Source organism: Odocoileus virginianus, unplaced genomic scaffold (genome assembly GCF_023699985.2).
Source record: "Odocoileus virginianus isolate 20LAN1187 ecotype Illinois unplaced genomic scaffold, Ovbor_1.2 Unplaced_Contig_10, whole genome shotgun sequence".
Classification (NCBI taxonomy): domain Eukaryota; kingdom Metazoa; phylum Chordata; class Mammalia; order Artiodactyla; family Cervidae; genus Odocoileus; species Odocoileus virginianus.
In genome coordinates, this window is record NW_027224327.1 from 523,971 (window position 1) to 550,385 (window position 26,415).

General features: G+C 41.6%; 1 protein-coding gene and 1 non-coding gene across 9 annotated transcripts in view; both read right to left on the reverse strand.

The window, feature by feature from the left end:
* Positions 1-1,397: 1,397 nt before the first annotated feature.
* TRNAC-ACA (transfer RNA cysteine (anticodon ACA)) lies at positions 1,398-1,469 on the reverse strand. The gene has a single exon. It is a non-coding gene; the product is annotated as a tRNA-Cys (tRNA).
* Positions 1,470-3,796: 2,327 nt separating this feature from the next.
* Positions 3,797-26,415, reverse strand: part of SAP130 (Sin3A associated protein 130) — a 74,426-nt gene continuing 51,807 nt past the window's right edge. For 7 of the 8 annotated variants that reach the window (XM_020886325.2, XM_020886324.2, XM_070463966.1 and 4 more), the window contains 6 exons: positions 22,634-22,992; positions 17,518-17,766; positions 17,230-17,355; positions 6,257-6,360; positions 4,947-5,060; positions 3,797-4,722 (listed from right to left, as the gene is read on the reverse strand). In XM_020886325.2, coding sequence (XP_020741984.1) covers positions 4,564-4,722; positions 4,947-5,060; positions 6,257-6,360; positions 17,230-17,355; positions 17,518-17,766; positions 22,634-22,992 — 1,111 coding nt within the window. In that variant the 3' untranslated portion in view covers positions 3,797-4,563. Of the gene's footprint in view, positions 4,723-4,946; positions 5,061-6,256; positions 6,361-11,502; positions 11,561-17,229; positions 17,356-17,517; positions 17,767-22,633; positions 22,993-26,415 lie in introns of those variants that run through there. The other variant, XR_011486407.1, reaches the window with a different exon arrangement.

A 26,415-nucleotide genomic window follows, 5' to 3' on the forward strand; every position in this document is an offset into this window, starting at 1 on the left:
AAAATGGATCATGATAGCCTAAATATAAAACACAAAACTATAAAACTACTATATCAAAACACAGGAGAAAATCTAGGTGACCATGGGTTTGGCGATGAGTCTAGATATAACCCAAAAGCACAATTCATAGAAGAAAAAACTGGTGTTGTACAGCATTAAAATTAAAAACTGCTCTTCAAAAGGCACTGTTAAGTAAATGGCAACATAAGCCACAGAGAGGGGGAAAATATTTGCAAAACACCTACCTGAAAGAGGACTGGGATCCAAAATACACAAAGGCCCTTAAAATCCCACCAGAAAACAAAGAAGCTAATTAAAATACAGGCAAAGATGTTAACAAATACTTCATCAAAAATGATATAAAGGTGCAAAACGAGCATTTGAAAGAAACGCTCAGCTTCACATCGTGAGAAATCACGATGCACCTGTTTGAATGGCTAAAACCCAAACACGTGGGACAGCAGCAACGCTTATGCTGCCGGTGGAGCTGTGACATGGTACAGCTGCTTGGGAAGGTGGTTTGGCAGTCTGTTATAAAACTAGACATGGTTTTACTTTATGACCCAGCAATCACATTTCTAGGTTTTTACCCGACTGACGTGAACACTTATTTCCACACGAGAACCTGAATTTGAATGCTCACAGCAGCTTTACTCATAGTGGAGAGCTCGAAGCACAAGCCGTCCTTCAGTGGGATAACAGGGAAACAGACTGCGGCACAGTCACACAGCAGTAAAAAGAAACAACTCAGGATACACTTAGCAGATGGAAGAATCTCAGATCACGTTGATCAAAATAGCCAGATACAAATAAGTACATACTGTATGATTCCATTTACATAAGGTTCAAGAATAGACAAAACCAATCTATGATAAGGGGCAGTAGATCAGTGTTTATCTTGGGGGGTTGGGGGTGGGTGCAGAAGTGTATTGACTACAAAGGAGCACTGTTTCTAGGGTTATACAGTAACGCCATGGGCTCTTTTTTGGATCTTAGCCTTGGCTGTATATATGTGTCAAAAAACACAAAACTGTAAATTTAAGATGTGGGTATTTAACTCTCTGTAATTATACCACAATAAAATTATTTTGGGGTAAAAGTTAAGATGGTTATTTTAGAGGGAAGAAGAGGGCTGTGATTAGGATACAGCAGTTTGTGACTAGCAAAGTTATATTTCTTACCCTGGGGGATCATTTCACAGTTGTTCTTTTAAGAACTTACAAGGCTATATATTTGTTTCACATACTTTATCTGTGCTGTGAAAGTGAAAGTTAAGTCGCTCAGTCGTGTCCGACTCTTTGCGACCCCATGGACTGTAGCCTACCAGGCTCCTCCATCCATGGGATTTTCCAGGCAAGAGTACTGGAGTGGATTGCCATTTCCTTCTCCAGGGGATCTTCCCAACCCAGGGATTGAACCTGGGTCTCCCGCATTGTAGGCAGATGCTTTACCGTCTGAGCCACCAGGGAAAATTCTATAATAAAAAATTACATCTTTTCAAACGTGTCCCTTTCACCACAGGTTAGGTTGGATTATATAACCTCTAAAATAACTTTAAACTCTCAAACTGTGACTTTTAATTATTATTACTATGATAAAAAAAATTAAGTATTTTCTAGTTAATGATCTTTTGCAATACCCAGGTTTTAAAAAATATGATAAACTTGTGAGTGATAGTTTTCTGGACCAGGAGCCACTGGGTGTCTGGACTTAGCACCATCTCCTGGTCATAAATCCCTGGAAAATACAACTAAGATAAAATCACCAGTTAAGTTGTATACCAACATTTGTTCATACATCTGTAATAACGAAAATCTAACAACCTGAATGTCTTTCTACAGGTGGACAGAGAAGCAACTTGTGGAAGGAATATACATATTCAGATGACAAAATGCTTGCCCTTTAGCAATAAAAAGCAATGAACTATTGAAATAAGCCGTAAGAGTAAATTTCAGCATAAATTTCCATCATACTGAGTAAAAGAAGCCAGACTCCCTCCCTCAAAAAATAATACAATGTATGATTTCATTCATATGAAATCACAGAAAATGCAAACTAGACTGGCAGAAAGCAGATTACTGTTTGCCTGGAGATGGGTGGACGGCAGGTAGGGGTGAGAGGCAAGATGTCACAGAGGCGCCAGGGAAACTTTTGCGTCTGATTTCTTCCCTCTCTTGATTGTGGTGAATATTTCATAGGTATTTACGTAGGTTAAATCTGATCAAATTGTATACTTAATATGTCAATCGATGCTCCATAAAGCTGTTTTTAAATAACAGTGTATACACAGATGATTCACTCTCTCCTCCATCCCCCTCCCATCTTCTGATCACATTGTCCTCATAAGGTGAGGGAAGACAGAAAACACCACTGTTCTCACCTGCCCTGACATCAAAGCTTGCACTGACAAGCTTCTCTTGACCAGGGTTATCGAATTATTGAAGTTTTGTTTAAACAGAGATAACAAGTCCTGGGGGTGGCAAAGAGTCAGACACAACTGAGTGAGCACACACACCATACTTTTAGAGAGACTCAGTCTCTGATGTAGGATCCCAAATACCCGGGTCCTGTCCGTCACAAGCCAGCGCACCACACATCTCGAGGCCACACACACAGTGAGAAAGAGAGGCAAAGGAGCCGTCTTCTAACACTGTCACTGCATTGCACAGAAAACTATACTGGAGTCCAGCACACACTCAGCAATGGCTTCAGGTTGAAACACTCTAGTGAAGCAGCCTTGACTCTTCTGAGGACCTCTTTAGCCCAGGCTATGCAGGCTACGCGGCCACGCCGGAAGAAGGCAGAAAGCCTGCTTCGTTTCTCTTCCCCAGTCCTATACCAGATGAGAGTTCACCACTCCAGTTCAAGGAAGGCTGTCTCAGGAGAACCAGACTCTCGTGGTGGTGCACAGCTGCCCTGTGACAGGTGGGATCTCAGTTCCCCAGCCAGGGTTCTAGAGATCCCACATCTCAATGACGATCCCCCAGGCTACAACTAAGACCTGACTCAGTCAAAAAAAGGAGCAAGCAAGCCTAGGCTACCTTCCCACTCCAGCGAGTTCACAGAAGGTAACCTCGTAAAGAAAATCCACTCTCCTGGAAGTCCTTCCCCCGTTGCTGCAGCCTTAACTGTCCTATAATATGGCCAATTTATAACACTGGTTCTAAAGACTGGATCAAATGTGGCATAGACTCTCAGATTTGTTTAGGACAAGGTAAAAAGCCAGCCTGGGGACTTTACTGGTGGTCTAGTGATTAGGAGTCCGCCTTCCACTGCAAGGGATGCAGGTTAGGTCCCTGGCTGGGGAACTAAGATCCCACATGCCACAGGGCAACTAAGCCTGTGTACCATAACTAGAGTCTGTGCTGCAACTAAATTAGATCCCGCATGGCTCAACAGAGATCCCTCAGGCTCCAACTGAGATCCAACACAGCCAAAAAAAGAGAAAGCAAGCCTAGGATACTTTCCCACTCCAGCGAGGTCACAGAAGGCAACCTCGGAAAGAAAATCCACTCTCCCGGAAGTCCTTCCCCCATTGCCGCAGCCTTATTTTTTGTACTATAAAATGACCAATTTATATGTACAATGAGGTACAATGTAGTCTCATATTTAAGATAATCAAAAGCTCATAGGCTTTACCATCTGTGACATCTTCAAGATACCAAGGTAAGTGGAACTGTGTGGAGCAACCAAACTTTAACAGAGTACTCAGTAATGTGAGAGAAACGCCACAAGGGTAAACGCGCAAGTGATGTACAGTACAGCACTGATGAGCTTCATAAAAAGATGCAAACTGTTTATGTACAAAACCTCTTTGAGTCCTTTATTAACATTTGGAGATGTGCCATACGTATAATTAACAGCATCACACCAGCTACAGAAGTACAGATAACCAAGAATGTACTTCAGAACAAGGATCTCAGAGCAACTTATGGTGTTGCCTGCTCTGAACCTCCACAAAAACCCAACTCAGACACACGCAGGACAGACAATATAACAATTTCACTTTGAAACGGTTCTTTAGAAAATGACAAGAATTGGCAGTTCAAACCCTTTAGAGTGAGATGTGGCAGGTCTCTCAAGTGCCATGGCACTGCTTTTAGAAGGCCAGCGTGGGCATCTGAAGGTCAGACAGAGTAAGAACCGACTAGGCCGAGGGGAAGAGGTTTGATTTTCAGTGTAGAGAGAGCACAGATGGTCCAAGTGGATACTTTCAGTTCAGGCTCAGTATGGGTCCTGCAGAAATTCATCAGATAAACAGTTTATCAACTGGAAGGCTGAAAAATGCCAGCCTGTCACTTGTGTCACTGATTCCAACCAGGAGACCCTGTTGCAACAGGAGTCAGGCACGACACAGTAAGCCTGAAAGAAAGACTGGAGTCCACTGTCATATCAGTTCTGATCCTTCCACATCCCTGGATGTTCTGGGTCCCTCTGCTTCCACGTGTGAATTAAGGAACGCTTGCCTTTACTTCAACGTTCCACTTTGAAAACAACCAATCCCTTCCCCCACCCCCAACATAATTCTCCATAAATTCTTTTTCCAAAGTCCTGATTTGGGGTCTAGACTTTTTCCTTTCGCTTCAATTTTGACACCTTCTTGACAGTCCCATTCTTGTTTAGAAGCTTCAGGACACGATCTTTATGATCTAGAACTTTAAGCATGGAGTCTCTGGCCTCACTGATTTGATCCATCACAAGTTTACACCTCTGCATATTTCCCTGAAACAAAAGACATGACATCATCAACCAGTAATCTTCAAGACAGTGTGGTTTTTAGAGAACTTTCACCTTTGAATTGAGCCATTTTGAGGCTTTCACATAGGAGAAAAACACTCTACTGTTTCTGGATAATGCAGGCTGAAGAAAATAATGGGTTTTTACCAAAGATATTAGTGGAGAGAAGGGAAGGGAGAAATAAGGGGAGGGAAAGGGCTCCTTCAAACCTGTATTAGTTCATTTATTCGGTGTAAATCATCATCAGTTGCTGCTTTTTTCTTTGGGATAATCCCTTCCTGTAGGTTGGTGAGTCTTTCGTAAACATCATGTTCTAGATTCGTCTGCAACAAACAAGGAGGAGGGAATCATGACCTCAGAAATACTTTTCTTCATCAAATTCAGGAAAAAAACCCACCTTGAATCACCTGTGTAAACTGCTATCAGGTCTGTTTGGTTGATAAAATCATTTCTCCCAGTGACTAAGATACAGTACAGCAAGGAAAGTTAATCGACAATTTACATCACAATTGGCCATAATTCAGAGTATCTTCTAGGGTAACTTTTTTTTTGGCTGCACCATGCAGCATGTGGGATCTTGGTTCCCTAAGATATCCAACCTGACCTCCTTGCAGTGGAAGCTCAGAGGCTTAACCACCGCACCACCACGGAAGTCCAAGAACAGCTTTTAAGTTCTCCCCCAAACGCACAATTTCTTTGAAAAACAAGTCTGTAAGTTCCATAAAAATATGCTTTTATGCTAAATTTAAACCTAGCCATGGTACTACTTAAAAAAAAAACAAAAACAACACTCATAAAAAGACAACCTTCTTTAGATCATGGCTACTCCAAAGACAGAAAGACTTTGTGAGATCATTTTGAGTGGCTCCTCTTTATCTTGTTGAAGGAAGGAGTCTCACCCAAGGGTTATGGAAAAGGCTGAACACAGAACGCACTGGACAGATGAGGTCAACAGCAGTTTACTAGTCAGTATACTCACGGCCCAGGGGAGGAGGACACTGCCTGCCACACCGAACCACAGCGGGGTGCACTCCATGACAGAGAGAGGAGAGGGAAGAAGCAGGGGCTGCAGGAGACAGGCTTTGTAGTACTAAGAGGGCATGGTGCCCCCAGGAGGGTATCACTGGCTTATCTGAGTATCTCCAGCTGGCAGAGAACTGAAGCCCACTATCCAGGGAGAAGGAGGAACTATGCCTGATTCCCACAGTGAGGAGCAGAGTGAGAATAGGTTGACAGGCCACCTGAGGCCCCTTCTGTTTCAGATGTCACGGCAACACATAATATGAACCTTAACTGTAGGCCTTACAAACTAAAGTTGTTCAGTATATTTTGGTTATAGGGAAACAAAACTAAGATACATTTAGATTACGTCCATGGAACAGATAGTTATATTACATAGCACATATAAAAATTCCACCATGACCCATGTTAACTGGGAACACTTCAGAATCACTCTAAAGAAAATGTTCTATGAACTCAGCTGTCCTCAGCAGGACGTAACCGCCAGACTGCCACCTACCAGCTGCAGCAACTGGGCAGCACAGAGGTGAACCTTCCAGCCTTGGGCACGACACGATACTCCTTTCTGATTAGCTATTTCCTGCAGCATAGCTTTCTTCTCCTCTGGAACCATAAAAAAAATATAAAAAAAAATTTAAAAAAAATATGTAAAAAGAGTCATTGAGAATATAAGCCACAATATGAATAAAAGCTCTTTTGGTTCACTCCAGCAAAATAAGACTTACTTTGCTAATCTAATGAGTTCAAAAGAGAGGAAGCTAATACTCTAAAGTTTTAAATGAGGGAAATGGTCTTTAGTGGGTTGGAGCCTTGCTCAGGGGTGATGTTTGCAAGCATGTGGAAACTCTGGGCATTAAGCTTAGAAGCTCTGTGGTGTTATTTAGATCTTGGAAGAAATCATAGGGCTCCAACTTGAGTAACATTTAAATTCAGGTGGTAAAGTCCACGAATCAGCACTGCAGTAAAATAAATATGAACTTTATCATTTGGACTGGGGAAAGACAAACTAGGACTGAGGGGCACCTGTCAGAGGTGAGTTTAGATGTATCTGTGAAGTTTTAATATTACTGCTCACCAGGACTTAAAATGGATTTACACATTACATGGATAATCAAAAACTATTTTTGAAAAATCAAAAAAATTATATTATTGAAAAAACTAATATTTTTTCTGTTTAAAATTCTGGCTGCACTGGATCTTTGCTATGGCACTCACACTTTCTCTACCTGCAGAGCATGGGCTCTAGAATGCATGGGCTCAGTTGCTGTGGTATGTGGGATCTTAGTTCCCCACTAGGGACTGAACCCTCATCCCCCGCACTGGAAGGTAGATTTTTGACCGCTGGTCCACCAGGGAAGTCCCTAAAAAATTAATCTTGAAAAAAAACCCTATCTATATATTTGTCAAAACTGATATAATGCATAAGACCAAGACTGAACCCTAAAGTAAATGATAAACTCTGGGTGATAATGATCTCGGTGTAGGCTCACCAAATGGGCCACTGTGGTGAGGGAGGCTGTGCATATGTGGGGACAGGGGATGGGGGGCAGATGTGGGAAATCTATCTTCCGCTCAATTTTGTTGTGAACCTAAAACTGATAAACTTCACTTCCTAGAGCAATTAACAACAACACAAAAACCCCAAATTATCTGGTAGGCAAATATTAGCAAGAAAGTAATTTAAAAATCTCCAACTTTTTGAGATAATTATTGATTCACATGCAATTGTAAGAAATAATACAGAGAGGTCCTACATATTCTTTATCCAGTCTCCTTCAGGGGTGGTATCTGGCAAAACTGCAGTACAACATCACAACCAAGCTACTGACAAAGTCCACTGACTCTGTTCAGCTTTCATTAGTTTTATGTGGTCTGTGTCTGTCGTTATGAGCATTATAAAAAAAAACATTTCCGCTTAAAATAATTATAGATTCACAGAAGCTGCAAAGATAGTACAGAGATATAACTGGTAAGAGACCTGTATTTAGAACATAGGAAGAATTCTTACCACTCAACAATAAAGACAAACGAATTAAAAAGGGCAAAATATCTAAACATACATTTCCCCAAAAAACATATACAAATTGCCAACAAACATGAAGATATTCAACATCATTAGGCACTAGTTCAGTTCAGTTCAGTCGCTCAGTCGTGTCTGACTCTTTGCGACCCCATGAATCGCAGCACGCCAGGCCTCCCTGTCCATCACCAACTCCCGGAGTTTACTCAAACTCATACCCATTGAGTTGGTGATGCCATTCAACCATCTCATCCTCTGTCGTCCCCTTCTCCTCCTGCCCCCAATCCTTCCCAGCATCAGGGTCTTTTCCAATGAGTCAACTCTTTGCATGAGGTGGCCAACAAGTACTGGAGTTTCAGCTTCAGCATCAGTCCTTCCAATGAACACCCAGGACTGATCTCCTTTAGGATGGACTGGTTGGATCTCCTTGCAGTCCAAGGGACTCTCAAGAGTCTTCTCCAACACCACAGTTCAAAAGCATCAATTTTTTGGTGCTCAGCTTTCTTCACAGTCCAACTCTCACATCTATACACGACCACTGGAAAAACCATAGCCTTGACCAGATGGACCTTTGTTGGCAAAGTAATGTCTCTGCTTTTTAATATGCTCTCTAGGTTGGTCATAACTTTCCTTCCAAGGAGTAAGCATCTTTTAATTTCATGGCTGCAGTCACCATCCGCAGTGATTTTGGAGCCCAAAAAATTAAAGTCTGACACTGTTTCCACTGTTTCCCCATCTATTTCCCATGAAGTGATGGGACCAGATGCCAAGATCTTAGTTTTCTGAATGTTGAGCTTTAAGCCAACTTTTTCACTCTCCTCTTTCACTTTCATCAAGAGGCTTCTTTAGTTCCTCTTCACTTTCTGCCATAAGGGTGGTGTCATCTGCATATCTGAGGTTATTGATATTTCTCCTGGCAATCTTGATTCCAGCTTGTGCTTCTTTCAGCCCAGTGTTTCTCATGATGTACTCTGCATATAAGTTAAATAAGCAGGGTGACAATATACAGCCTTGATGTACTCCTTTTCCTATTTGGAACCAGTCTGTTCCATGTCCAGTTCTAACTGTTGCTTCCTGACCTGCATACAGGTTTCTCAAGAGGCAGGTCAGGTGGTCTGGTATTCCCATCTCTTTCAGAATTTTTCACAGTTTATTGTGATCCACAGTCGAAGGTTTGGCATAGTCAATAAAGCAGAAATAGGAAAAGGAACTCTCTTGCTTTTTCGATGATCCAGCGGATATTGGCAATTTGATCTCTAGTTCCTCTGCCTTTTCTAAAACCAGCTTGAACATCTGGAAGTTCACAGTTCATGTATTGCTGAAGCCTGGCTTGGAGAATTTTGAGGCATTACTTTACTAGCGTGTGAGATGAGTGCAATTGTGTGGTAGTTTGAGCATTCTTTGGCATTGCCTTTCTTTGGGATTGGAATGAAAACTGACCTTTTCCAGTCCTGTGGCCACTGCTGAGTTTTCCACATTTGCTGGCATATTGAGTGCAGCACTTTCACAGCATCATCTTTCAGGATTTGAAATAGCTCAACTGGAATTCCATCACATCCACTAGCTTTGTTCGCAGTGATGCTTTCTAAGGCCCACTTGACTTCACATTCCAGGATGTCTGGCTCTAGGTGAGTGATCACACCATTGTGATTATCTGGGTCGTGAAGATCTTTTTTGTACAGTTCTTCTGTGTATTCTTGCCACCTCTTCTCATTAGGCATTAGGGAAATGCAAATAAACACTGCAGTAAAGTACCATTTCAAACCCCTTAAGATGCCATAATAATAATAAAAAAAGAGTAAATGTTGGTGAAGATGTGGAAAAATCAGAAGTCGTATGCATTCCTGGTGGGAAAGTAAAATGTATTTGCTTTGGAAAATACTCTCAGAGTTCCTACAATGTTAAATATAGTTACCAAACAACCCAGAAATTCCATTCTTAGGGGTATGTACAAGAGAAATGAAAACAAATGTTTCCACAAAAATGTAGACACAAATGATCATAGGAACATTATTCATAATCAAAAAGTGGAAACAACCCAAACGCCCATTGAATGATGAATGGATAAATAACATGTGGTATATATCCATAAAACAGAGTATTATTTGGCAGGAAAATAGAATGAAGTCCTGATACATGCCATACGGATGACTCTTGAAAACACTAAATTAAGTGAAATAAACCTGTTACAGAAGACTGCATGGTATATGATACTGTTCATAGGAAATGTCCAGAAATGGGAAATCTAAAGAGATGGCAAGTAGATAAAAGAGGTTGCCTAGGGTTGGGGGTAGGGAGGAGTGAAGATGGCAGGACTGGCAATGATAGCTAATAGCTAAGGATTGTACTTGTTGGGCTAATGAAAATGTTTTAAAACTAAATGTAGAGATAAACGCAACTTTGTGAATACACTAAGAATCACTGAACTGTACATTTTAGTAGGTTAATTGCATGCTACATGAATTATAGCTCACTAAAGCTTTTGTTGGGGAAAAAATAAACAGATGGTAAAGAGAGGTCCAGTATTTCCCGTCACCCAGTTTCCCCTCACTGTTTACATCTTGGTAACTGCAGTACAGTTGTCACACCCAGGAGACTGCCACTGATGTAAAGTGAGTATGTGTCATTGCATGACATGTAAGTTTATGTGACTGCTCTATCAATCCAGGTTCAGAGGCACTCATCACCACTCCTGTGCCACACCTTTATGGTCACACCACCCCTTCCTCATGATTAACCCTCGATCCACTCGTTTCTTGCATGTATAACTTTGTCTGTCACTTTGAGATTATATAAATAGAATCACATGGTATGTGTCTTTTTTGGGGAAGGATGGGGGTGTGTGTTTTGAAAATTGATTTTTTTTTCCCAGTAAGCCTAAGCACAATGCCCAAGCTGTTGCATAATCAATAGTTCTTTCCTGTCCATTGCTGACAGGATTCAACGGCTCGTTTGTTTAACCGTCTTACGCCATCTGTGTTATTTCCAGCTCTTGGCTATTATCAAAGACACTGCTATGAACACCTCTATCCAGATTTTTGTGTGGACAGAGGGTTTTCATTTTTATGGGATAAACGCCCAGGAGAGCAACTGTCGGGTCATATGGTAAGTATATGTTTAATTTTTATGAAACTGCCAAACTGTTTTGCAGAGTAGCTCACTAATGTGTAAAAGACAGCTGAATTGTGATATGACAGTGTTCTGCTAAGCAGCTTCCCCAGTGGAACTGGAGAAATAAAAAAAAAAACAAAGCCCTTTAAACCTCTGTAAAAAGGTCCCAAGGGCAAACAGCAAGGCAGAAGCATCTATTCAAACCAATCTGCTGAAAGGCGAAGACAGTAAGTCTGTGGCATCTGAACCAAGGCTGACCCCTCTGTCCTTCTCCCTCTAGCCTAGAAGGTGGAGACCGTTCCAGACTGCTGCAGCCCCAAGCATAGCATTCCCTCTCCTCCAGTTCCCAGAAGGAGTAGGGCATTTCTCATCCTGCTCCCTGTTGCTGAGGCTAAATCTCAGGTCCTGAGTCTAGTCGACATGTGGGGGCTTCCGGCTTTTGCTCAATCGCCACCTGTAGAAGGGAGACTGTACCTTAGGCAAGGTGAGCTGAGAACACTGGGGCCCAGGAGTCCTTCTCCTGGCTTGTGAAGTGGTGGCATCATCCTAGGAGAGGCAGGCCAAGTGGAAGACAGGCTGCTCACCACCCCACCTCCCCTCCAATGAGCACTCACCTGCTAAGCTGCCATTGGCCCATCCCCACCTCCAGAGCCCTAGGCTCAGAGATTCTGCCTGGAGAAAGAAACAGGCCATAAAACAGGAAACTTCTAATCTCTTCCCAAAGGAGCTGGCTCCATTTTCAACAGAGTGTGAAGTTCAAATCTAAAGGTGCTCCCAAGGGCAGTGGAGGGTGTAGGTAAGGCAAGTGGGAGGAAATGTGCAGACATAGTGAAGACACAGCCTAGACTGTGGGCTGACCCATTTGCAGGAAAGAACAAAGAGTGAGATAGCTGGCAGGAGCTCTCCTTGGGGGCAGAATGATTATCAAACAGTGACCTCAGAAACCATTCTGGCCAGGAGCTACAATACGACTGGATTAGTTTGCAGAGGAATTTGTGTTTAAGGGCAAATTCCAGTACTGTGTTCTTAACAGATCGACTGGCAAGCAATAAGTGGGGTTTATCAGTTGGACGTGGTCAGGGAAACAGTAGGAGAGAAGCCTACTAATGCTACTGTCCTCCCACGGTGGCTCTGGGCACACTCAAAGCTATGTCTCCCCAAGGAGGAACATCAGAGGTTTAACACTTGGTGGTGCTAGTGGGGTGGAGCTGATCAGACTTCACTAAAAGAATCCAGCCAGTCACTAAACAGCTAAAAATGCAAATAACTATAGTGAGTCTTTGAGGAGGCAGCAAAACCAGTACCTGGAGTTGCTACATTATCTAAAATGTCCAGTTCCCAACACAAATTATGAAGCATTCAAACAAGCTGGGAAGTATGACCCACACAGGGGGGAAAAAGAAATAGGCACCAGAAAATGCTTGACAGAGTGACCAGATGTCAGATTTAACAGAAAAAGATTTCAAAGTAGCCATTATGAATAAATTCACAGAATGAAAAGAAAGTATGAGTGAAGAAGTAAAAGAAAGGCTGATAATCATGTCACACTAAAGAGAGTATCAACAGAGAGACAGAAATTATACACCATTAAGAGCACCAATGCATGTATAATGGAGTACCAAAAGGAAAAGAGATAAAGGAGAAGAAATAGTCAAAGAAAAAATGAATGACTAAAGATTTCCCACATTTAATGAAAAACAGTAACGTATGTATCAGGGAGCTCAAGGCTAACTCCAAAGAAGATAAATGCAAAGATAAAGACAGACATATCATAGTAAAAATGTTGAAAGTCAAAGCTGAAAATATCTTCAAAGGAGCAAGATAAAACAATGTATCACTTACAATATAATCCCATTAAAATCAACAGCTGACTTCTCAAGAGAAACAATGGAGTCTAGAAGGCAGTGGGATAACAACGAAAATGCTCAAAGGAATGTATGAGAAATTTAGTTTCTCTACATCCTCAACAGCATGTGTCTTTATTAGAATTTCTAATACTGTGTTTCCTTATTGATTTTGTCTGGATGATCTGTCCACTGATGAAAGTGGCATGTTAAAGTCTCCCACTACTACTGTGTTACTGTCAGTTTCTCCCTTTATGGCCGTTAGTGTTTGCCTTATACATTGAGGTGTTCCTATGTTGGGTGCATATATTATTTACAATTGTTACACCTTCTTGGGTTGATCCTTGATCATTATGTAGTGTCCTTTGTTTTCTGTGAGTCTGTTTTGCCTGGTATGAGTGCGAGTGCTGCTACTCCAGCTTTCTTCTGATTTCCATTTGCACAGAATACCTTTTCCCATTCTCTCACTTTCAGTCTGTATGTGTCCCTAGATCTGAAGTGGTTCTCTTACAGACAGCATACTTATGGGCCTTGTTTTTGTATCCATTCACCAGTCTATGTCTTTTGGTTGAAGCATTTAATCCATTTACATTTAAGGTAATCATTGATAGGTATGTTCTTACTGCCATTTTATTGTTTTGGATTGTTTTCATAGGTCTTTTTTCTTCATAGGTCTTCTTTTGTTCTCTTGTCATTTGATGACTAACTTTAGTGTTGTGTTTGGATTCCTCTCCTAAGTGTGTATCTACTGTCAACTTTGTTTGTGGTTACCATGAGGTTTTGATACAGCAGTCTGTATATAGACGAGATTGTTAATAAGCTTTTGATTTTTAAATTTCAAATGCATTTCCAATATCCTACATTTGTGGTCTCCTCACAATTGCTGGTTGTGATATCATGTTTGTGTGGATATGACTCCCTACCCTTACTGTACATTTGCCTTTACCAGTGAACTTTTCCATTGGCAATTTTCTTGTTTCTAGTTGTGGTCTTTTCCACTTAAGAGAAATTCCTTTAGAATTCGTTGCAAAGCGGGTCTCGTGGTGCTGAATTTTGTCAGCTTTTACCTGTCTGTAAAGCTTTTGATTTCTCTATCAAATCTGAATGACAGCCTTGCTGGGTAGAGTATTCTTGGTTGTAGGTTCTTTCCTTTCATCACTTTAAATATATTGTATTATTGCCATTCCCTTCTGGCCTGCAAAGTTTCTGCTGAGAAATCAGCTGATAACCTTATGGGAATTTCCATGTATGTTATCTGTTGTTTTCCCTTTGTTGCTTTTAATGTTTTATTTTTGTCTTTTTGACAAAAGTTACTATGTGTCTTGGTGTGTTCCTCCTTGGGTTTTTCCTGCCTGGGACTCTGTGCTTTCTGGACTTGGTTGACTATTTCCTTTCCCATGTTAGGGAAGTTCTCAGCTATTATGTCTTTAAGTATTTTCTCAGGTTCTTTCTCTCTCTCTTCTGGGACCCCTATAATGTGAATGTTGGTACATTTAATGTTGTCTCAGAGGTCTCTCAGACCGTTTTAATTTCTTTTCATTCTTTTTTCTCCATTCTGTTTTATGGCAGTGATTTCCACCATTCTGCCTTCTAGATCACGCATATGCTTTCCTGCTTCAGTTATTCTGCCATTGATTCCTTCCAGGATAGTTTCCATTTTAGTTATTGTGTTGCTCATCTTTGTTCCTTAGCTCTTCTAGGTCTTTGTAAAACATCTGTTGTACCTTCTTGATCTACGCCTCTATATTTTTTCCGTGCTGGATCTTCTTCACTATCATTATTTCAAACTCTTTTTCTGGTAGGCTGCCTATCTTCACTTCACTTAGCTGTTCTTCTGGGGTTCTATCTTGTTCCTTCGTGGGGGACACGTTACTCTGCTGTCTCATTTTGTTTAGCTTCCTGTGACTTTGGTTTCCATTCTGCAGGCTGCAGTACTGTAGCTGCTACTTCTGCTATCACTCTCTGGTGGATGAGGCTGTCTAAGAGGACTGTGCAGATTTCCTAAGGGGAGGGACTGGCTCCTGCCCAGGGGAGGGTGGAGCTGGGTCCTGTCCCTCTGGTGGTCAGGGCTGTGCTCTGGAAGACTTAAGCTGTCTGCTGGATGGCACTAGTGGTAAAGAACCCCCCTGCCAATGCAGAAGACGCGAGAGAGGCAGGTTTGACTCCTGGGTCAGGAAGATCCTCTGGAGTAGGAAACGGCAACCAAATTCAGCATTCTTGCCTTGAGAATCCCATGGACAGAAGCACTTGGAGAGCTATACTCTACCAGATCAGAGAGTCAGACAGGACTGAAGTGACTTAGCACAAGCATGAGCTGATGGGGGCGGGGGGGGCCGCTGTGTTCCTGTCCTGCTGGTTATTTGGCTTGAGGCACTCCAGCACTGGAGCCTGGAGGAGCTGGCTGGAGCTAGTGGCAGCCTCTGGGAGGGCTCATACCAATGAGTGCTCCTCAGAACTGCTGCCGCCAGTATCTTTGTCCCTCTAGCGAGCCATGGCCAACCCCATGTTTAATTTCCATGGGTTGGAAGTTTTTCTGTTATCTGTCACTGGTTTCTAGTTTGAGTCTATCATGGCCAATGAAGATACTCTACATGATTTCAATTCTCCCAAAATTGTTGAGGTTTATGATCCTAAATAAGGTCTATGTGCATCTTGAGAGAATATGTATTCTGCTGCAGTTCAAGTGTCCTATAAATGTCTATTAAATGTTGGTTTGTGGTATTCACTTCTTGCATATTTTTGCTGATTCTCTATCAAGTGCTTCTATCAATTGCTGAGATGAGTATGTTGAAGTTCTACCTATAGCTACATATTTGCCTACTATTTCTTTCAGCTGTTTCTGCCTCATATTTCTGAAGCTCTTGGTTTTTGTTGACTATTTTTAAAATCAGTATGTAATGCCTTTCTTCATTTCTGGTAATTTTCTTTCCTCTGAAGTCTATTTTATTTGATATTAATATAACCACTCTTTTTTAAAATTAATTACTGCAATGTTTGGTCTTTCATCCTTTTACTGTCACTCTACTGATACACTGTATCTGAAGTTTCTTACAGACAGAATACAGCTGGATATTTTTTTCATTCTCTCTGCCAATCTGTGTCTTAACTGATATATTAGATTATTTACACTTAAGATAATTACTGATATGTAAGGCTAAGTCTGCCAGGTTATTTGTTTTCTGTTTGTTTCCTGTGCTTCTTGCCATTTCTTTCTTCTTTTCAAGTGAATTACCTGTTTTCCGTACTCTGTCTTTACTTGTTTATATGAATATGATTTTAGAGCTTAGGCAAAACAGTTCAATTAAAGTTTAACAGTCAAGAGACTTGGCACAAAGTGATTAATACATACATATTTGAACAGAAGATTTAGGAATCATCAATATTTTCAGCTGTCAAATTACCTTTCTTGAGATAGCTTATGAAGAGTGAATTCCAATAAGCAGTAAGTATTTTCTTTAATGGTTTAAAATGTTATTATGGAAACTGTAAATATTTTCCTGCTATAATATGGAATTCTGTGGTGTGAAGAAATGTTTGGTGGCTCGTATCCTACTTTCACCAAAGGAAAACATTCTCTGATTTCTCTTTGGAAGTCTCACCCTCTTTTCTAAACTCAGGGTACACTCATGAGGAAGAAAAGCTGGGCAGTGCAGCCATCTCTGTGCTTCCATTCAGAGACTGAACTGTCAGGATCTTCACTCCTGCTCAGGGGCTTTAGTCCACACCATCTAACTTGGACTCATCTTGAGGCTTCAAGGGAACCCTCGGAGAAGCTTCCAATTACAATTTATTTGAGGGAATGGGAAATGTGGCCAATTCTCTGAAAACTCACACTTCTCTATACAATGACTATATTTGAGATTAATAACACTTGAAGTCTATCCATAGAAATATTTGTAGATTCAAGCAAACTGCTATCAGTCATTTTCACTATAAGTGGGCTTATTAGAATGTTATTCTCAAGTTCAACAATCACAAAAACATTTACGGTGTTTACGCTAGACCATCCCACATATGTTTGAACAAATGCTGAACAAAAGATCTTTTGTTTCACATATGTTAAACAAAAGGTCTTTTGGAAAATACACTTTCTAGGGCTTATGCTGAATGCACATCTGAGCATCCTGGGACTACTGTGGTCTACGTCCTGTAACAATCTAGTATAACTCCTCTTCAACTACTTTAGGGGCTAAGGAGGTCATCTGTCACTACTTGGGGAGCTGGCAACATAGGCAGTCACTTAATTCATTAGACTGTGTTTCCAGTAAAGTACATATAGCTTTCTAAGGCAAAGGATAATTCTCCAAATTTTATGCTCAACTGTATATTATGATTAAGAGTAAACAATAAAGTCTTGAGATTCATAACAAAACTGACGGGATTCTTTTTGAAGCTGGAAAACTGTGATTCTGTCTTTTCATTCTACTGTGACTTTAACACAGCTGAGTGAAAGACTAACTGCATGAGTCAACACTAACCATTTCTGGCAAAACTGACCTTTGACCCGGACATCACTGTACCGCTGAAAGTGGTGGTAAGCAGCTTTCCAGGGGTTCCGATAGTGACGGAGCAAAGTAATGGGAGGTCTTGGACGCACTGGGACATACCTTACACCTTCTTCATCTATTTAAACGAGAAGAAAAAGAAAACATTATATAGCTTACTATATATTTGCAACAATATTGCTGGTACAATTTCTGCAGATGAGCTGTAAGTGAAATCCAGCTCTTGTAAACAGCCTCAGGGAAGCTTTCCATGACAAAAGCTAACTCAAGTGAGCATTACCAATATACTCCTTGGGAGGAGACTTGCGCTTCTCTGCCTTCACCAGAAGGCTCTTGGCAGTGGACTTCTCGTCGTCAGTGCTGTTGGTCTCCATCATGTCCCCTTCTTCTGTTGAAATCACGTGCTGCTGCTTCCGAGGCTTTTTCCTTGGCGAAGCACCAGGGGGTAAGTCACTTGTAGGCATGGACAGGTTGTTAGCCAGCAATGCCAGAGACGGAGACACAGTGCTGGTAGCCAGAGGAGGAACTGCTGTCATAGGAAACAGGTTGCACATGTTTGAGAACCCAAACACTGTGGACACTGTCAGATGATCGCCACCAGAGAAAGTTAACACAGACAGAAAAGAGAGCTAACATTTAGACGTGCCCAGGATGGTGCTAAAGCACTCTAACTGTGGCAGAGGTTGCCCACTGCTCTCTGACACCTCACATCTTCATCTCCCTTAGTACAAGTACCCCTCACTCTGAAATGGGCACACTGCCGCTCAGCTGAAAGACCGTATTTACTAGCTTCCCTTACAGTATGGTATGGCTATTTGAAATGAAAATCCTAGTGCTCTGCAGAAATTTTAAGAAGTTTCCTTTAAATAAAGAATGCTTTACCCACTCTATGTCTTCTTCCTGTGACCCTGGAACTCAGATGGGATAGCTGGAGTTCCAGCAGCTATCTTGAATCAAGAACATTAGGGTCAAATGCTAGGGGTGGTAGAAGTCTGGATCCCTAAAGATTTCATGGAATCCACATATCATGCCTGGACTGTCTGCTTCAGGATTCACTTCAAGGGAAACAATAAAAACTTACATGTTCAAGCCAGTATTTTTCAAGTCTTTCAGCAGTAGTTTCTAGGAAATAACCCATTACCTCATATAATCTTAAAAAATAATCTGAGTAAGTAGACAATATTATCCCTTAATTTAAAGATGAGAAAATGTGGCATACATTACACAAAGAGAAAGACGGAGAGCTGGGCACTGACAGAGGCAGTCTGGTTTCAGAGCACAGTCAGTCCAGTGCCTCCAGATAAAGAGCATTCTAAATACAAAGTCAACAACATTTGTTTGGGCTTGTATGGATCATATATCTGGTGACTTGCAATTCAAGATAAAAGTTCACCTCAACTCTTCTACTATATCCTTGGTCCATCCTTTCCTTCTACCATTCCTCAGCCATCCATTCCCAACAGTCATAGCCTTAACTCTGTCATCAAATCTCAATTTCTAACATCTGACTTTCCAGTCAAAAGCAACTCTCTTTCCAGGTCACTTCTCTTAGCAACTCACCTCCAACAATTCTTACACACCATTAAGAACTATTTTCCATTAATCATAGTAGTTTTTTGCTGTCATTCATTCCTCTAATATCTTCTCACTCCTATCACTGGGTTTTAGCTCTCCTATCAATTTTATTTATTCACTTACTGTCTCTTCTCATGCTATGCTGCACTCACTAAACAAAAAGTACCGCAGGTTAAACCCAACTCTCCAACTATGAACATACAGAACTCATTTGTCCTGTCTTAAAAATAACTTTCGGGACTTCCCTGGTGGTCCAGTAGTTAAGAATCCACCTGCCAACGCAGGGGACATGGTTCGATCCCTGGTCTCGGAAAATCCCACATGCCACAACTACTGAGGCACACATGCTTAGAGCCTGTGCTCCACAAGAGAAACCACAATGAGAAGTCTGTGCACCATGACAAAGAACAGCAACCAGAGAAAGCCCGTGTGCAGCAACGAAGACCCAGTGTGGCCAAAAAGAAAACTCTCTTGGCATCATTTCCCTTCAGGTATTGTCCTTCCTTTTCCTAGTGCTTTATAACAAGTCCCTCAAATGCTGTTTATACTCAATGTCTCTCACAGTTATCTCCCAGCTTTCTCCTGAACCCACACCCCACCGTGACCCGTTATGATTACATGGCAACTGCTCCTCTCAAGATCTGCATGACCTTCATGTTGTTACACCCAATGGTCGCTGCTCAGTCCTCACCGTACTCCATCTCTCAGCAGCTGTGACCCTTGTCCTGGCTTTCCAGGACATCACACACTCCACGTTTTATTCCTATCACTCCCGCCTGTCCATTCAGGCAGACAGTGGTTCCGGACTCCCCTCCTTTCTCAAAATGTTGCAGTGCCCCGGGGCTCCGTTTCCAGCCACTTCTGTTTCTTATTAGCACTCATTCTTCAGAGGATCCTATCCACTATCCAGCCAGGCTCGTGGCTTCAAACACAATTCATACATACAATGGCAACTTCCCAATTTACACTTGCAACTTATTTTTCTTCCAAAAGCTAGGCTTATAGATCAGACTACTTGATGTCCACTTGAAAGTCTAACTCAAACTCACCGGGGGAAAAACTCACTCCTAATCTCTCCCTACACAATGGAGGCCCCCTGCTGTACTGAAGATGAGGGTTTCTAGTTTTGTGTTTGTACTTGGTCGCTCAGTCATGTCTGACTCTTTTCAAGACTCCACGACTGCAGCCTGCTAGGCTCCTTTGACCATGGGATTTTCCAAGCAAGAATACTGGAGTGGGTTGCCATTTCCTATTCCAGGGGATTTTCCTGACCCAGGGATCGAACCTGTGTCTCTTGCATCTCCTGCATTGGCAGGTGGATTCTTTACCACTGTGCCACCTGGGAAGTCTATGCTTCCAGTTACTAAGATCAAAACCTTTAGTTTCCCCTGATGCTGTTCCTCACGCACAATATCCCTCTTTAAAGAAATTCTCTTAGTTCTTCAATAATATATCTATACTTTCACCAGGTCACACCACTGGTACTGCTACTACCTTGGCTGAAACCTTCGCTGGTCCCTGCTGTTAAAGCCATAGCCTCTACACACATCTCCCTAATTCTAATCTTGTTCCCTGTCTTTTTTCTACAGAGTAACCAGAGTGATCTATTAGAAACAGAAGTGAGCTCAAGGCCCTCCTCTACTCAGAACCCTCTCACAACTCCCAGCTCCCTCAGCAAAGTCACAGTCCTTACAGAGGCTCACAGCTCTCAGTCCTGACCCCGCACCTCTGGCCTTCTCTCTCCTACTCCCCTCGCTTACTGAGCTCCATCTGTCAACGCCTCTGTGCTATTTGTTGAGCACAAGAGGCATGTTCCTGTCTTAGGCTTTTACATTTACTGCTCTCTTAGTCTGAAATGCTTTTTTTCCAGATACTCTCATGGCCAGCATTTAACCTCTTTAATGTCTCTATTCAAAAATCTCGGTAAAGCTTTCCCTTTAAAACTCTTAAAAAAAAAAAATCACACATCCAACCCTAACTTTCCCTTACATTTTGTCCTTTATTTTACTGCTTACCACTCTTGCTAAAATGCAATCTCCAAGATGGAAGATGTGGATGATCTGTACAAAGTGCCTGATGAAGAGCCTGACAGAACCAAGGCTGGTGTCGAGCCCGAAAATTTGAGGAAGAACTAGGACCAGTATGGAAAGGCAAGAGGAACTATCTAGAAGGATGACAGAGCAGATGAACACCATTTCATTTCCCCTCCAGGGTGGCCCATAGCATCTTTCAACAGAAGTGCTGAGGAATCATAGGGTGTTACCATATAGGATGTTTCATGACATTATAAATGGAATAAATAAGCAAATAAATACACAGCAGATTTACAAACTGTAGGCACAGCGTGACCACACCTATTAACTGAATGTGTGTTATGGGAGGTGGGGGCCTTCATGCCGAAATGGTAGAGGGTAATGCTAGGTAACTACGGCAGAAAGTGACTTGCTTTTCACTTTGGCTTTGTCTGTTTTATATAAATTTCATACACTGAATGCTAATTTTATAGTCAAGAAAAATAAGACTTCACAATAAATTATGGAAAAAACAGAAAACAGGGACTTCCCTGGCAGTCCAGTGGTTAAGAACCTGCCTTCCAATGCAGGGGACATGGGTTTGGTTCCCTTGGCAGGGAACTAAGACCCCACATGTTGTGGGGCAACTAGGCCATGTGTTGCAATGAAAGATCTGACACGCAACAGTGAAGATCCTGAGTGCCACAACAAAGATTTCGTATGTCTAAACAAGGATCACAGCTGAAAAAATGCCCAAAACAACAAAAAACCCAACAAACAAAACAAGTGCCCAGAATTCCAAGCAAACAGAAAGAAAACCTCTAAAGTGACCTGCCTTTTTACAAACTGGAAGTTTAGTGTTGAGAAGAAAAGAAAAAGGGAGAGTGGTACTTCTGGGATTTTACTAATCATAAATAATGTTTATCAAGAGGCTATTTTTAACAATGCAAATCTTACTGTATTGCATACACAAGGCAAAAAAAAAAAACTGGCAGGAAATAAATCATAAATTAATCAGCACTTAGCTATAATCACATTGAGAAATGGAGTGTTACCTGCCATATGAATCAACAAGGATGTCACACTCATCTAGCTCTCCAAGATGACCAGGAAGGAGAACTATACCTGTGATTTGGCAGGTGGTAAGCACTGAGGAAAAATGAAGGATCCGGTCACAGAAAGCTGAGATACATATGAAAGGAATGATTTCAGTGAGCCCAGACTTTTGCATCTTCCCATACACAGAAAAGCGCTAAATTCCTTAACTTGAGATATCTGGTTTTCTTCAATTCACAAAAATATTTTCAATGTTCAGACTACCTGCCCCGCGTTGCAAACTTCTATATAACCTGACTCCTCCCCCTGCCTCCTCAGAGCAGTTCTCTCAGGGTCACTTGAGATGCTGTCTCCCAGGCTTGAAGTCCTAAAAATTCCCGCTGAATAAAACATAACTCTCAACTTTTAGATTGTGACTATTCTTTAAGTCAACAGTATTGTGATCCTCTTTATATGGTAATACTTCCTTAATGAATATAAGAAGCTATGTTTAAAGATACTCTTGGGGAAACAATCTTTTCATTGATTTGGGTGAGAAATAAAATTAGTTACAAAAATGGCAGCAATATGGTTTCAGTTTTGAAAAGGATGCTTTTTTCTATTTATTAAAAACTAATGAAATGGAAATTTCAAATGGGCATCTAGGAATCAGGCTTCCAGACTGAGGGTCATACAGGAGTTTGGACTCTTGAGGAGAGTAAGAAAAGGGGAAGAAGCAATTGCCAGCAAAGAGTATCCTACAAATGAACGTACCAGAAACTGGTCTCATGATGTCCATTGGTTCCACTTCCTCTTTAACTTTTATCTCAGGTACAGGAGGGCCCAAAACAGAAGAGAGACTGCCACCCACAGCTGCTGATGGCGGAGGGGCGGCGGCAATGGTAGTGATGGGTGGAGTGATGGGAACTGCTCCAGGAATGGTCGGAAGGGCGACTGCTGGTTGTGACGGGGGGCTAGCTGCTGCAATCATAGTTGGAATGGCTGGTGGAGGCTGCTGAGTGGTGGGTGGGACTGCAATGGTGGGCTGGTCACTATTTTGACTGGACAAGGTCTCCATAGACACAGTGACTGGAGTGGCCATTGATACGTGGATTTCTGACTTGGGTTTGGCACTGAAAAACAAAAGCAAAGATGATGTAGCAAACAACAGAAAGTTTATTTAACTTGGATCATCTCAGAACGTGAATATTTGTCCAACACACAGCACAGCTTAAACTCTATTCCTTGATTTTAGAAGTTGAACTTCAAGGTAACTTTTATAGGGAATTCAAGTTTTAGAACCATTGCCATCAAGTTTTTATAGGCAGTAATAAAATTAACTTAGAAAACAAAGAACAGTTTAAAGAAATTACTGAAAGTCACTTCACTGAAAGGCAATCAGTTTTCATCAAACTAGTGTATTTTTCCCTCCAAGAATTTGTTACTGTGTATGCTGCCTTAGGAGCTTTAAAAATTGAGCAGATACAAAACAATACAAATTGAGAATAACTTCCCTCCACTTTGCATACCCAGCCCTCTACCCACAGGCACCACTCTTATAACTTTCCAGTATAAGTTTCATCAGAGATACTTCAGACACCTACAAATATAGTGCTCAAAAATGTATTGATTTTTGTCAGCTTTATACAGCAAAATTAATGTCCTTACAAATTCTTCTCAAACATTTTTAAAGTCAAATATTTCATTTAACAGCTGTAAAAGTTTGCCTATTTATATTACTACTACTGAAAACTCAAAAGTATCAAAAGCAACACAAAATAATACCCTGCGAGCTCAAGGCCAAAAACAAAAGGACTTGTATAGGCAAAAAATTCAATATTGACCGAGACCTCAAAAAATGAACTAAACAGGGATCAGAAATCTAAATGCAAAAATGTAAAACCATGAAACTTTTATGATCAGAATTCTTAGACATGATACTAAAAGCATAATCCATAGAAGAAAAAAAAACCAGATAAATTGGGCATCATCAAAATTCAAAAATTCTGCTATGCTAAAGACTATTACAAGAGGTTGAAAAGACAAGGCACAGATTGAAAAAAAAAAAAAAATCATCTGAGGGGTGCATCTCAGGACACTGTACTAAGTAAAATAAGCCAATCACAAAGACAAATACAGTTGGCACTCTATATACCTGGCAGGCTCCACATCGGTGGATCCAACCAGCAGGGAATGGAAAATATTCAGGGAAAAAAAATTCCAGAAAGTTCCAAAAAGCAAAACTTGAACTTGCTGCATACTCGCTATGACTTACACAGCAATGACACTGTATGTATTGTAAGTAATCCAGAGATGCACAGGTTACATGCAAATAATGTGCCATTTGATATAAGGGGCTTGAGCTTCTATGGATTTTGGCATCTGCAATGGTATGGGTTATGGAAGCAATGCCCCAGGGATATCGAGGGGGTGATTGTACTACAGGACTCCATTTATATGAGGTACTGAGAGTAGTCAAATTCATTGAAAAAGAAAGCAAAAAAGGTGATTTCCAAATGTGCACTCATCTGTGGGAACACCAAAATCACAACTAGCTGCTGAACAACCACTGACACGAGGACGTTTGGATCAAAAGAATGATACCCCATGTCCAAGGACAAAGGAGAAACTGCAACAAGATGGTAGGAGGGGCACAATCACAATAAAATCAAATCCCATACCTGCTGGGTGGGTGACCCAGACAGAAGACCCACAATACCAAAGAAATTCTCCCACTGCAAAGGATCTAGGCCCCACCCACATCAGACTTCCCAACCTGGGAATTCAGCAAAGGGATGGGAATCCCAGGAATCCAACTTTGAAGGACAGCGGGATTTGATTACAGAACTTCCACAGGACTGGTGAAAACGGAGATGCTCATAGGGCACAAACAAAACAATGTGCGCACCAGGACCCAGGGAAAAGCAACAGTGACCCCATTAGGAGACCTTCATTGGCAGTGGCCTGCCTCAGGGACAGGGACAGGGGCAGAGGCAGCAGCAGTCCTGGGAGGTGCATGCTGGCACAGATGCTTTTGAAGGTAGCCCTCAGCCTTACCATAGAGCCTGTATGACTCCAGGACTGGGGCGCCTCAGGCCAAACAACTAACAGGGAGGCAGACAGCCCCACCCACCAGCAAACATTGGATTAAAGATTTAATGAGCATTGTCTGGCCCATCAGAGTAAGACCTAGTTTTCCCCATGTACAGTCCCTCCCATCAGGAAGGCTGCACAAGCCTCTTATCCAGAAGAATCAAGTGCTACAATACCACACCCTCCAGAACAAAAAACACATCACAAAAAGCTAACAAAAATGATCACAAGGATCACACAGCCTTGTCTGACTCAATGAAGCTACGAGCCACAACATCCATGCAGGGCTAACCACGGTGGACAGGTCACGGCAGACAGTTCTGACAAAACACAGCCCACTGGAGGAGGCAACAGCAGACTGCTTCGGTGTTCCTGCTTCGAGAATCCAGGGAGCAGTATGAAAAGACAAAAAGATATGACACTGGAAGATGAGCCCCCCAGGTTGGAAGGTGTCCAATATGCTACTGGGGAAGAGCAGAGAACAGCTCCAGAAAGAATGAAGAGGCTCGGCCAAAACAGAAATGGCACTTAGTTGTGGATGTGTTTGGTGGTGAAAGTAAAGTCTGATGCTGTAAAGAATAATACTGCATAGGAACCTGGAATGTCAGGGTCATAAATCAAGATAAACTGGACATGTCAAGCAGGAGATGGACCAGAATGGGCAAATTTAATTCAGATGACCATATCATCTATTACTGTGGGCAAGATTCCCTTAGAAGAAATGAAGTAGCCCTCATAGTCAATAAAAGAATCCAAAATGCAGCACTTGGGTGCAATCTCAAAAATGACAGAATGATCTTGGTTTGTTTCCAAGGCAAACCATTCAACATCACAGTAATCCAAGTCTATGCCCCAAATACTAATGCTAAAGAAGCGAAGATGAATAGTTCTACAAAGACTTATAAGACCTTTGAGAACTAACACCCCCCAAAAATGTCCTTTTCATTGTAGGGGATTTGAATGCAAAAGGAGGAAGCCAAGAGATACCTGGAATAACAGGTAAGTTTGGCCTTCGAGTATAAAATGAAGCAGGGCAAAGGCTAACAGAGTTTTGCCAAGAGAACACACTGGTCATAGCAAACACCCTCTTCCAACAACACAAGAGATGACTCTACACATGGACATCACCAGATGGTCAATACTGAAATTAGACTGATTATATTCTTTGCAGCTAAAGATGAAGAAACTCTATACACTCAGTAAAAACAAGACATGGAGCTGTCTGTGGTTACAATCCTGAGCTCCTTATTGCACAATGCAGGTTTAAAATGAAGAAAGTAGGGAAAAACCACTAAACCATTCAGGTATGACCTAAATCAAATCCCCTTATGATTATACAATGGAGGTGACAAAGAAACTCAAGGGGTTAGATATGACAGACAGATTGCCTGAAGAGCTATAGATGGAGGTTTGTAACAAGATATAAGACATGATGACCAAACCATCCCAAAGAAAAAGAAGTG